The sequence below is a fragment of the Tasmannia lanceolata genome, unplaced genomic scaffold (genome assembly GCF_043159265.1).
Source record: "Tasmannia lanceolata isolate RefF3 unplaced genomic scaffold, GAP_Taslan_0.1 ptg000003l, whole genome shotgun sequence".
Taxonomy (NCBI): Eukaryota; Viridiplantae; Streptophyta; class Magnoliopsida; order Canellales; family Winteraceae; genus Tasmannia; species Tasmannia lanceolata.
In genome coordinates, this window is record NW_027518680.1 from 16,487,784 (window position 1) to 16,501,473 (window position 13,690).

The 13,690-nt window shown below is 37.9% G+C and overlaps 2 protein-coding genes across 2 annotated transcripts in view; both read right to left on the reverse strand.

The window, feature by feature from the left end:
- The window catches only part of LOC143852585 (putative glycosyltransferase At5g25310), a 44,440-nt gene extending 36,432 nt beyond the window's left edge, over nt 1–8,008 (reverse strand). The window contains exon 1 of the mRNA XM_077362032.1: nt 7,888–8,008. The gene's annotated coding sequence lies outside the window, so the exon portion shown is untranslated. The remainder of the gene's footprint in view (nt 1–7,887) is intronic.
- On the reverse strand, nt 1,638–8,019 carry LOC143852596 (putative glycosyltransferase At3g07620). The gene is made up of 5 exons (XM_077362054.1): nt 7,888–8,019; nt 5,116–6,467; nt 4,863–4,993; nt 3,385–3,733; nt 1,638–2,632 (listed from the first exon to the last, which is right to left on the reverse strand). The coding sequence occupies exons 2-5, from the start codon at nt 6,043–6,045 to the stop codon at nt 1,964–1,966; spliced, it is 2,079 nt and encodes a 692-aa protein (XP_077218169.1). The 5' UTR covers nt 6,046–6,467; nt 7,888–8,019; the 3' UTR covers nt 1,638–1,963.
- Nucleotides 8,020–13,690: the final 5,671 nt, after the last annotated feature.

Below are 13,690 nucleotides of genomic sequence, written 5' to 3' on the forward strand. Positions count from 1 at the left end.
GAAAGTTGCTGTGAGAAAGAGAGAGAGGGGAGGAATTTTGGCGTAGAGATTTTCATGGCAGATATTCATGAGAGAGAGAGAGAGAGAGAGAGTACTCTCTCTTGAGGGATATAAGAATCCGTCCGAAATTCCACCGAAAATTCCACCTCTACTTTGCCTTTACCCCCAAAATGTCAAACCAAACGTTAGAATCTGTGCATAGAATCAGACACCGATTCCGATCCTGAATTTTGGGATCCAAACGTGTTCTTACAGTTGTTCATTTTAAACCATGTTGTGTTTGGTTGCACAAAATCCATCCAGCCATCAGGATTATGTTTGGATCTTGGGTTGTCATTCCTAATTTGGTTGCCATTATAGCATTGAATTCCTCGAATACTTCTTGAAATGTCCCCTAAGTAGTTATTGCATGTCTGGTGACGTGGCATTTTTCTCCTCTCATTATCACTTGAGCCATCTCGACCACCCATTTTCCTTCTCTTCTTGAAGCTTTTGAAGAAGATGGAGAGGAACTTGACCCTTCTAGACATAGGAGTGCAACTTGGGCCGATTTTTGGATAATTCGGGTTGAACTTTTACCACAAAATTGGGTCGGGTTCAAGTTGATTCAAATTCATTTTCTAGCAAAAGCTCAACCCAACCCGGCCCGGCCCAAATTGCACCCCTGTTGTAGACATCCCTACACCTTCTGGTTGTGACCCAAGTGAAGCAACCTCGACATCATGGCTTGGAGCAGCTAAAGAATGGAAAAATTGGAGGCTAGGATGCCATGTTGGAGAAGCAGGGTTTGTGAAATGCATTGGGATCCGTTTCTCAAAAAGGTGGAGGGAAAATCAACTCAAGGGCATTTTTGTCTTTAAACATGCCTCGGGATGCATTTCACTCCTTTTTGAGAATTTAGCCAACTCAACCTTTTTTTTGAGATTTTCAATTAAAAATCACATTTTTTTTAGAATTTTGCCTTTTTATAATGACACCTCTCCTTCTTTACTTTTTACTTTTGGGAAAATGATCTTTTTTACTTTTCTATTTAGGTAAAATACTGTTACAATTATAAAAAAAAAAAAGCAATTAACGACCAATTAAAAAAAAGGAGTGCTATTATCAAAATTTCCCTATATATGATTTACCCCTCAATGATTTTTTTTTTAATATAAATTAATCTTTTTCTTGGGAAATCAACATCCACTTATACAGAAAAATGCCATTACCTTTATTTCCTAAACCACCCTTATTTAAAACAAAACAAAATGGGGCCATGGTTGGGTTTCCATATATTTTAGGCCATGTCTTGGTGTTACAAATGTGAAGCTTGAAGTAGTAATAAACAGAGGAGTTTGCTCAAGGTTATGCTTTAAATTTCATTATGTCATTTCTGTCATTCCAGCTTCATTTAACCATTGCATTCCATAACAAATTCACACTTTTTTTTTAAAACCCAGAAGTGTACACTAAGGCCGGAGCAGACCCGAAAATTTTATTAACACTTAAAAGAGAGGTACTCAAGGCTTGAGAAACCCACGAAGATGGGACTCAAGGCTTAATATAAAACAGTTCCATAGTTTTAAAAAAAAAATCTAAGGTAAAACTATCATCCTCAAATTGGGTAAGGCCAATCTATCACATCAGCTCGTGACTTTTGTACTAACAAAAACCACACCATGTTTTGCAATGATCTTCAACAACAAGAAAGCGAGACAATATTATACAAACAAGCAATGTAGTACAAAACCAACTAAAGGACCTTGCATCTTTCACTTCCATTTATTTTTCCACATTCAGGAGGAAGAGATGGTTATTAAGTACTGAGCTTGATGCCTACTTGACTGAAACAAGAATTCTGTCCATTGAAGGCTTAAGGATGAGAAAGTGACACAATGAAAAGCTTTATATCTGATGTTCTTCTCTTAAACCTTCCCTTTTCCATCTCTACCAATGACCAAATCAAAAACTTCCACCACCCTTATTTGATTTTCATTTGAAACAATCTATTGAACCAAACTGAGTGTAGTGTCATGTGAAAAACATCATACTTCACAGGCTTAGAATGCCAGAGAAAATGCTGTTGCACTTTCTTCACTGCCAGTTGCATGGAAAGATATTTCTTCTCTGGGATAGATAAGAGTATGTCCTTCAAATTTCGAACGTCTTTCTCAGCAATAAAGACGGAAAATGCTTCCCAATTCAACACTTCAAAGAAAGGAGGCACAAAATTGTCTGATATCAATACAGGAACGCATTCGTAGAAGATAGCTTCCACTACTCGTGGGCTGTTGACTTCGTAGCCCCTCGGGCATAGACAGTACTTGCTGGTCTTCATATATTGGATATAAGTCATTTTACTCTTCACCCCAATGGGTATTGGGCCGAGGATTTTCATGTCGGGATCTTTGTTCTCCCAGTGGCGTAGGAGGACTGGACGGAACCTTCCATGCATGTTTCCAGCATAGAATGCAAGAGTAGGCCTCTTAGAAGGGGAACTACCTCCAAGATCTCTGAGAGGGTTCTTGGCTGCTCGCACGTATGTTTCTGGAAGAGACACATCTTTGCCTATCCTGAAGCCTTCATGGATATCAGAGTTGCAGAGGGCCCTGATTGAACGGTTCAGATTGTGCCTTGTTTCGACAGGAGCCTGTGAAAGAACCGTTGAAGCCAAATTCGATACAATTTAGAATTAAATACAACTCAAAAGTGCAAGAAAAAGTTCTCATCTCATGCTTTAAATGAAATTGTAGCTCAAAGCTTAGATGGTTCTACTTAGAAAATGTGCATGATTTTGTGTTCAGCACACAAAAGATCAGTTAGTTGCTTTACTCCTTTATGAAGAACTAACTGAATCTACTAACATTCAAGGACACCAGTTCCGGTCACTACAATGAAACATTTTTGCAGTTTCTGTTGAGGGTTTCACGAAAAACCAAAAAAATCCCACATCGGAAAAGTGAATGGGCATACAAGGACTTGGGCACCCTCCCATTAACAGCTAGCTTTTGAGGATGAGTTCTACCCAGGTCCCAACAGTTTCATCTGTGAAAATCCATTTAAACACCTTCAGTAGTTACATTTCAGCATGATCTTTAATGTGACGCCCCGACCCCACTACGTAAATATTGTCCTGTTCTGGTTTTCCCACCCTCCCCGGTTTTGTTTTCCAGCAGCACTAACTGTGCCCAACCACTCTGCCGGGCCCGCCCCTTGGAGATGCTGAAAACTCGTCTACAAAGGGAGAGGGAGAATCCACATATATAGCCCAGAAACTTTTCCTCCCTTTCCGATGTGGGATCTCACATTGAATGAATGAAAATGATGTGAACTTGAGAGCTGAAATTTCAAAACTCATATGCCTACTACAGGAAATTCATTCTAAAAGCAAAAAAAAGATACCCAGTCATGGCAAGCAACTAGAAAATGATCTTCTCCACCAGTTCTGTTCCAGAAACGATATTTTGCAGCAATCTTATCTATGTGATTCTTCAAATAGTCCACTAGAGTATGATGATTGTGTGATCCGGGTACATACAAGGCGAACTGGAGCATGCGCGTACTAAGGGGTATGTAAAACAAGTGAGCTTTTCTAGGGTCCCTCGCAACAAAATGCTTGTTTCCCTCCATCAGTTTCATAAACCATCCCTCAGATGCATAAATTCCCTTGAGTACTGGCTGATGGAATATGGGCTTCTCTCCATCCTTGTAGACATACACCTTGAGTATTCGTTCCATCAATTCATAACTCCTGCAATGTGATGTCAGAAATTTCTGAGTAGGATGTTATTCACAAGAGCAAACTCAACAATGCTAATTACAATTTTGAGACTAGTGGAAGATTTCTATTCACAAGAGCAAACTCATTCCATGTTAGTAGGCATTACCATTTATAATAATTAATAATGGAAAGAGTTTTGGAACAACATGTCCCAAACTTTTTTGTTGTCTCATTGTTCTTTCCAAACAGTTAAAATGTGTCATCATACATAATTCAGAACTTCCTGTTGTTCTGCAAGAACTCATCACAAAAATTTCAAGCCACTTCATACATCCAATACAAAGCACACTCTTTGACACCGTTTCTACAGCAATTTCTCAAAGTATTTCTTGCACAAAATTTCCCCCTCTCTACTACCATTCCTATAGAAATTCCTCAAAATGTTTCTTGCACAAAATTTCCTGTTTTTACTACAGCTGTTTGTTCCTTCTTATGTATTTTGATGTTTGAATGTAACCGCAAATATTGCCTATTTTTCAATTATCGTGGTGCTTACCACACGGAAAAGCACCCTTTGAAATTTCATGGTGCAAAAGTGGCTAGACTCTCCAGAAGTTAAAACTATCTTCAACCAATTACAAACTACTATCTTATTACTAACAACCAATAGATTGGTGCTAAGAATTGAATCGCCCATCAAGATTCAGATGCCTTACTATAAACCATCTCAAATACAATTCCAGAGCAGGAGAAGACACCATATGATCTTCAACCAAGATACCATAGGCCAACTACACATTTTCATAAAGTCATTTTTGCCCTGCTTCTATGAAGAATGATTTTTTTTTTTCAAAGCTCTTTTTTCCAGGTAGCCCTTTCCACAGGCGGCTCTGATTTTTATCAATTGGCCCAAAGTTAGCAATTTTTGAGCTTCTATGAAGAATGATTGATTAGGATTATGAAGCAACTCAGGGCCAGGATCAATTTACCAAAATCGTGAATGCAAATGGCGTTATCTGGAACTGCCTGCAAGCTCACACATAATAATGAAATGGGTCACATTGGATGAAAAACCTGAGGTCAGTATGAACTATGGGTAAATTAAATTATTTAATACAATAAAAGATTATATTTTCATGCTAATTTCAATATTCATTACCTTTTAAACATGGAAATGTTCCGGAAAACAGGTGCATACAGTGCCCGGTCATTTGTTATAATAGGAGCATTCTCAATCTGTGACTTCGCAGATAAGATCTCCTGGTCGCGTTGTGAAGACCAACGCGGTTTCTGCAGTGAAATAAATAAATAAATCAATATGTAAGATATAAGGGGAAAAAAGGTCAATACAACTCTTCACAAAAAATCAATTGAAAAGGTCCTGACCAGTCAATTAAAGTTCAAATCCATACCATTGAATGGGGGGAAATGTGACTTCGAAGCAATAAATGGTTCATCTCAGATATCAATACTGGCGGCGGGCGCCACTTCTTTTTCTTCTTTGATTGATTACTTAGCGCTGTAGAATTATCAGTCGAATTGGCCAATACATTTTGCAATAGCCCCAAACTTTCAACATTGGAGAGCATTTTGTTTGCTTGTTTATCTGTTGAATATATATTGGTAGCAACAGATATAGCAGGATCACTTGAATTTGCATCCAGATTTCCAAACATGGTCCCATTTGTACCGGAAAGCGTTGAGGATAATGAAACTTGAGGCAGTGCAAAATCATTATTGGAGCTTCTAACCTTCTCTGTTGAAATGTTGCCCGATTTTCTAAGATTGTCTAATGCAATACTATTGACAGGTTCTTTAACCATATCTCGTGGAAGGTGTTTTCCTAGGTCTCTATCCTTTTCTTGTGTAGAACCATTATCTGAATCAAGGTCATTTTCTAACGACACCTCACTATTCCACTCCGCACCTCTCTCAAATAGGAATTCATTAGCCAATTCTCTCTCTCCATCCAGGTCAAACTCATCATCTAGGTCTCCATCCTTTTCTAATGCAATGTCATCCTCTGGGTGTTCCTCATTTTCTTTGGTCTCATTATCATCCCCAGTTTCTTTCCCTATGTCAAAAGACTCAGTTTTATTTTTCATTCGAAGAACTACAAATGGGTCTATAGGGTTCTCTGAGCCACTTAAATAGGGAAGCTTGCCAACCCTCACCATTTTGACTACCGGAACCTTAGCAGGAATCAGAGACGACAAAACATTTCTATAGGGTAGCGTGAAAGACTGAAATAGTAATATAGCACATGCTATCATCCCTGTCACCAGAACCAATCTCTTGATTTCAATTTGGCACAGTCTTTTACCCAAAGAAACAGAGCCCATGGCACCAAAAAAAAAAGTCTACCAACTCAAATAGAATTTTTGAAACACTTAGGGGCCTTTTGCATATGCGGATTTTAGAATCAGAGATTTCTTCAAAATTGTAGCTAAGAGACAAGAGAAGAAGTGGACCAGCCGTCGTTTTTTACTCGTTTATTACTTTTCGCCCTTCTTTTCGTCAGCAAGAGAGTAGCTGATCCTCCCATATTTCCAGGTTTTAGAAATCTTAGGATGCAAGAGAGATTTTTAAAACCTGAATTTCTCAATTAAAATCCAAGAAACGCTGTCAGGATAGCATACAGCAGCTTGATCATGAACCCTCTTTTACACTGTTTTCAAACTAAAAACCTGGATTCTAAAATCCGCGTATCCAAAGGGCCCCTTAAGTATCCAGATTTCTAGCTCTTTCGGCCCTGCAAAATTAACTGAAACCAAAACATCAATCAGAAAAAAGGAAACCCAGAATCATCCCTAATCAAGAAATTACAGGTTTACTTCATTCAATACTTAAAAGTGCTGAACAAAACTAAAACAAGGCATTTCCAACAATAATTTCAGAACAGCCATGTGCATATTCTGAGTAGACTACATGAGGAATAAGAAGGGAGAAATGTACAAAAAAAACAGTTCTATTTTACTAAAAACACAAAAAAAGAACAGATCCTAACAGTACTTTCAGTAATCCTAAACACATAAAAGTTATAAAACACGAAATCACATTTTCTAATAAGAGATCCAACAAATGCAATTAAATTGACGGAAAAAACAGCTTAATTTCAAGAAAATAGCATTTCACCCACACTAAATAAACCTAGAACGAAGCATTTCAAAACAGAATTTTAGGAAATCAAAACATGCTATGACTTATACACCAGAGAAACTAATTAAATATGCAGACTCATTTATGTGGCTTAACTTTAAGGTTCAGATTCAGTGCAAGCAAATTGCATTTTGGGTGCAATTTGTGTGTAAATTATATTTATTAAATGAAAGTCTTAAATAAGGCATCTATAATAGTAATCACAGGAATAATAAGCACGCAAAAAACAAGAAGGGAAAAAAATCCTTACCCATCTTCTCAACAGAGAAGCTAAGAACTACAGGACAACAGAATAAACAGAACAGCCTGATATTAAGCAAAGTAGAAAACACTCTTCCATGTAACCCTAATGAGATGGACAAAGAACAGCTCAATTTCTAGAAAATTAACATTCCATTCATTAGATACAACCTAAGTTAAAGCATTTCTGAAACTAGAAAGATCAAAATTCTGAACCAAGAAGCCAGGAACTAAATCTACAATGAAAATAAGAACATATTCAGTTATTCACACTAATATAACAATATTCCATTCCAATTAGGAGACAACGCCTAAAGATAAAGCATTTATGGAAGAAATTTCAAGACCCTTATCATGAAATAAACCCTGCAAGATCAAAATCATCTTGATAACAAAACTGACAACTAAAGCTGATGTAATGAAAGGCCCTTCCAGACACTGAAGTAACACTAGAAGATCAAAATCTTCTTGGTGGCAAAACTGACAACTAAAATTGTTATAATGAGAAAAAAAAAGCAGCTGAATTTCACAGTAGTAATGTTTAACCCATCAAACAAAACCCACAAAAAAAAAAGAAAAAAAGAGAAGAAAAAAAATGGCCTTCAAGACACTGAAGTAACCCTAGAAGATCCAGAACTAAAAAGTCATTGAATTGAACAAAATGAAGCAAATTAAGAAAAATGTGATCGAAATGTTAGATTTTGGGGTTCTATTTTCATTGAATTGGGAGAAAGCTTGAGAGAGAATTATTTATTAAACTAAAAGTACCAGGGTTTGGAAATCACCATGATTGAAGAGTTGAAGAACAAAAAGCTTAAGCTAACGACAGTACGTTTATGTTTTTGCCTTTTTTGGCTGACACTGATTTCAGCTGTAATGCAGTAACTACTAACTAGTAAGTAGAGGTGGCAACAAGAATGTTAAAGCTCTTCCACTATTTCAATATACACCCTTGCTTCTCTGAAAAATAATTCAAATGCCACTGTCACTTTTTAAATTACTAACGTACCCCTCTCCCTACTTATAAGGTTGTAAATGCATATGGGCCCTGATGACTCGTACGAAGAGATGCCCACGAGTTTAATCAGATATTCGCCCCCTTTTCTTCCCCTGGCCACCCCCATATAGTGTAAAACGAGGAGTCATATATACACTAGAAGGGAGTGGCTCACTAAAGAAGAGGGGGCGAATATATCGCTACGCTATTATTGGAGTGCTACTGGTTCGAGGACAAGGAATTTCGAATAGCCGAATCAGTAACTTTTATCCGTTTGGTTGCCGGAATTTTTTTGGTTCTTGGGATTTTTGTGGAACATAAACTTCTCGGAGACTAGTGGGAAAAAAAAACTCCCTAGAAGTATCCCGGTAAAATAAAAATCCCATGTTTGGTTGACCGGACTTTAGTGGGAAAAAAACTTTGTTTGGTTGCTTGAACTGTTGGGAAGAAAAAAAATTCTTCTGCAAGCTTGTTTTTGGTTCCTAGGATTATTTTGGTTCATTGGAGTATTTCTTTTTCCTTCCTGGGGTTTCGTACGGGGTTATTTTGGTTCCTGGGATTATTTTGGGCCCAGCAACCAAACGTGAGTTTCCTGCGGAAATTCCACAAAAGTCCCAAGAACCAAAAAAATTCCGGCAACCAAACGAAGGTCGTGAAATTTTGAGATTTAATTTGTCGGAAACGTGGATTTGCCTTAATATCTCTCTAAAAAAATAAAAAATGGAAATCTGATGTTAAAATATAATAGTGAAACAGACACCTTGAGATCTCTGCAAATCTACCCACTTTCTCGGGTTGGAGAAAATCTCACATTCCTCATTTGTTAAAAATGTTTCAAACATGTGTATTTTTTTTTATCAAAACATGTGTAAAATGATTGTAAAATATCATTTACAATGTACCTTAACGAGTGCCTTCATAAGGTTATGTTCAAAGAAAACTCAAAAAATTGGAGGGGAACCACTACCCTCATAAACCTCCAGGATATCAGAAGACCAGACCGGCCTAGAAATGACAACAAGGTCGATCTTCAAGAAAAGCTAAAGCCAGAGGACTCTCATGACCATGTTGACACATCAGTTTTCTGAACCCTTACTGGGCTTACTGAGCTGGCTAGAAGACAGATACTCCTGGTCTTCCGCTTCAAATTCCCCATTTAAGAAATATTCAATCGAAGCCAAATCCATCAGAAAGGCATAAGAAATACTTTCATTCCTAGAATGGATTTTAGCTCTGGTTGGCTTGCTTCCTCTACCTATGGAGATCTCCAAAGAAATTTTTTTACCTTATACAATTTCAGCAATAAGTTCATCCACATTTTCCTTATCCATCGACAATACTGATATTTTCTTTCTTTCCTCCCAATTTTGATATCTTTGCATCGGCTCATCCTCAAAAGATTTAGAAGCTGAGATACTTACTGCCTGCAAACACAGTGCTCATAGACTGAACTGTTTGGGACATAGGGGTGCCAACGGATCCACTTCGAATTGGATCCACCTATGTCTCAGTAACTATCCATTCAAATTCCTTACTGGTCGGATCGAATTCAGAGTGTTCTTCGGATCCTACTTCCCATGTCTTAGTCACAACCATTTCAAATTGGGCCGTCCATCCGAGTGTCCTAGTACTTCGTACCATATTTGCCGGAAACTCCTTGGGTTGGTGAGAAACCCATTTCCCCTAAAATGCGTTTCTCGCGGTTGGGAAACTCGTTTCCCCTAAAATGAGGGAAACATGTTTTTGAAACGTTTCCAAAATATGATACAAAATTGAAGAAATATTTCTGAAACACATGGAAAACATATGTAAATAATGTGTAAACGTATGCAACACTCGTAGAAAACGCATATGAAACGTGTAGGAAACATGTATGGAACTTACGAAAATCATTTTGAAAAAAATACATAATTTCCTAAGACGTTTTTCGTACCATTTCTATTGTTTCACGTTTCTCGTTTCCCATATATATTTTTTTCATTCGTTTCTCGTTTCCGTTTCACGTTTCGTTTTCCGTTTCCATTTCCCACCCTAGTAACTATGGTTCGTACTTACGTTTTACACTGTTAAATTCTCAAAAAATAGGCGAGGGTGAGTTGCGACGGCGACGATAGAGCAGATTAGACACTTAGAGTCAAGGGTTAGAGAAGGAAAAGAAGAGTCTGACTCAAGACTTGAGACAAAAGAATGACAAAATACAGAAAATAGAAATCACTCGAAAATAGATATGGCTTATTTTTACTCAAATACCCTTAACATAATACTTAATGTCATAAAAATTGAAGGGTATTTTCATAAAATAATATAATTGTAAGCCCAAAGGTTCCCATGGGTTAATCATTCACATTACCTTCGTGTTTTGATGCTAGCAAACTAAATTGATTAGCATTAATGGACTAATATGTTGCTTTGAGGTGTTGTGTTGTATACAGGAATTTCATGTCATAATCGCCATTACACAACTCTTCTCAACACATGGCTTGTGGATCAAGGAGCAAAGGGACCAAGAGCTTGCACCTACAGTGAAGAGTCCTCATTTGAAAATGTTCAAGTCAAGAAGCTCAATATGAAGATCCCACAAGTTCCCTAAGCAAGTGTCAAGAAGGAGCTTGGAGTTTAACATGCCATGGTGACACCTCATGTACCTCAACATGCATTAAAGATTGGATGATAAGTCACAAGAGCCAAACAAGGTCAAGAAGTTCACTCACAACCCGAAGAAGTTTAAGAAAGTGCAAAGAAGCGAATACATTTCAAGAAGACTCAACGGTATCATTTTAGAATGTATTTAGAGTCCTCTTGATTTTATGTTTAAATGCACTTTCAAAAGGTTTTCAAATGGTTTTCATACTTAACTTTTTACATCTTTAAAAACCATACACACACTCAAAAATGTGTTTGAAAACCTAGGACTTAAGCCCAAGACCATGGCCCAAAAGCCCCTGATTTTTAAAGTTAAAATTGGAATTTCACACAGGTCCGGTCGACCGCGAGATAGAACCTTGAAGTCCAGAACATCTCGAAATTTATCGGGCCGGTCGACCGCTAGATAGAACCTCGAAGTCCAGAACATCTCGAAATTTATCGGGCTGGTCGACCGGGCCAATCCGGTCGACCGCGGATTGATTTTCTGAAAATCAATAAAACATCTAGGATGAGCTTGGCGGACGACCGCAATGGGTCGGTTGACCGCAGATAGGTTTTTGAGTCAAATTTTCGAGCGGACAGGTTGACCTCGCCCGACGACCGCCATGGGGTCGGTCGACCGCGACGATAAGAAATTTAAAAATATAAAAGGGCGGTTGATATGGACGGGCGACTGAGATGGCTCGGTCGACCGCCGCGGTAGAGCAAACTAACCGTTTGGGCATTTTCTGCTTGACTTTTTCAAGCCAGTTATTTACAATTTTACCACAAACGGTCATATTTTCAAATACAATATATACATGATTAAAACCTATCTCTACAAGCTTTCGTACATTTGAGAAAGATCAAATCCCGTTTCTCTTTGAGCTTCAATATTTTATTTCAAAAGCAAAAACCTCTTTGATCTTCCATTTCTTCATCTTATCAAGAGGCACTCCATAGGGCTTTACATTTTTATTTTCTTGGAGTGCTTATGAGCTTACAAAGTTGTAATCTGTCTATTAAGAGGCATTGAGTGTTTTTCATTTTTTCTTTGTTCTTCATTAAGGGTCTTCTCTTCGGCCCGTTAAGAATCGTGAAGACGAGAGTCTCATCTTCGGCCCGTTAAGAAATGTGAAGACGGCGTATGAGGGTGTGTCCTCTCGCCGAAGACTTCGTACAGATGGGCTTCGCTTTGGCCCTTGAGAATGGAAAAGCTTGGTCATGTAATGGCTCATTGATCCGGCCTTAAAGGAGGATCGAGATAGTGGAACTCGCGCGTGGACGTGAAGAATGGATTAGGTCTTGTGATAGACCGAACCACTATAAATCTTGTGTTCATTGTCTCTCTCTCTTCCTTTCATTCTCTTGCACGTATGGTGATTGGTAATCTCTAACCTAACTTATATTTGTGCTTTTGATTGAACAAGGGTTAGTAAATGCACTTGATTGAAATGTTTAAACCCTAAGCATTATAATATTTATTTAAACAAGGGTTAGCTAAATGTGCATGATTAGAAAGTCTAAATCCTAGCTTTTATTGATATACCTATTTGAACAAGGGTTAGACTAATTAGTGCTTAATTAATTGGATTAATTTTTAATCTTCCCTTAATTAAGCCTAAAATTTCTAATTGACCAATTCACCCCCCCCTCTTGGGTTGTCACACTTGTATTTCAATAATAATTTCGGATTTCGGACTATCCCACAGGCTTTTATTAATTGTCTCGATCCGATCAGTGATCTTTTCAGATCCTATGATTGGGATCTGAAATTTGTCCATGGATCCTAGTAGTGTTTCTAGGTCTTGTAAATCAAACTTCGGATTCGGATAGTCAATCAGACTATCTCGATCCATTGACACCCCTATGTTCACAGGGCGATTTTGGTAACTACATTGCATTTGTAGAGGCAAGTGGGGCAGGAAACTTGAGAGCAGCTTTCATATAGCTTTCAAAGCTCATAATGGAGGCATTTCATGTGGAATAACTAGTTACTCCAAAATCTTAAGCTATTGGAGAACGCGTTATTTATTCTTTTATACTTTAACACCTCCTCACGTACGTGTGGCCCCTCTTTCTTTGGCCCCAATTTGGGGTTGACCATTGCATGTGGATTATTGACATCAAGGAGGTTTGAAATCAGCACCTTTGCTCTAATACCATGTGAAACAACCAGTTACTCCAAAAGTTGAAGCTGGTGGAAAAGGTGTTATTTATCCTTTTTACTTTAACACTAGTTGCAGCCCGTGCGTTGCACGAGAACAAAAAGCATAGAAAAATAAAGAATCAAATGAAGCAAACAAAAAGCAAAGAAAAGAAAGAAGAGGAGAAAACATTTGCATTCGAAGCTTCTTCTGCTTGATCACTGGACATGAAAATGGGTGATCCGAGCTTGAGGACAGCGCAGAGAATGAGAGCGAACCTGGAAGCACAAAAAATCAGAGAAAGAAAGAGATAACATATAAAAGAATGAAAAGAGTTGGAATGGAAAGAGTTGCATGCGTTTGGAAGGCAAAGATTCGAAGAATGGGATTTAATGGGCTGCTCTAGATGGGATTTTAATGGGAAACATTTTCACTTAATGGGTTGTGTATTATTAGAAACGTTAGAAAGTTGAAGAGAAGTATCGAGAGAGGAAGAGTAGAAAAGTTGAAGAGACGTTTGGAAAATCCAAAAGTCTTGCCGTTGATTTTGTAATCCACATTAATCCATTAATATGGATTAATTTAGGGGAAGACCTTTGGAATTTTGGTGCCAAGAACGATATTGAAGCGTATGTTTTGAAAAGTGTAACGTTAGAGACTTGAAAGCAAATTTATTTGGAAATAAATGGTCGATAGTAATTGAAACGTCACCAGTGAAGTTGCCACGTGGCTCACTCACAGAGTGAAGGATTCCAAAATAAATAGGCGAGAGTCGAGAGTAATAAAAACGTCATCAGCTGAAGTTGTCGTGGCGCACTC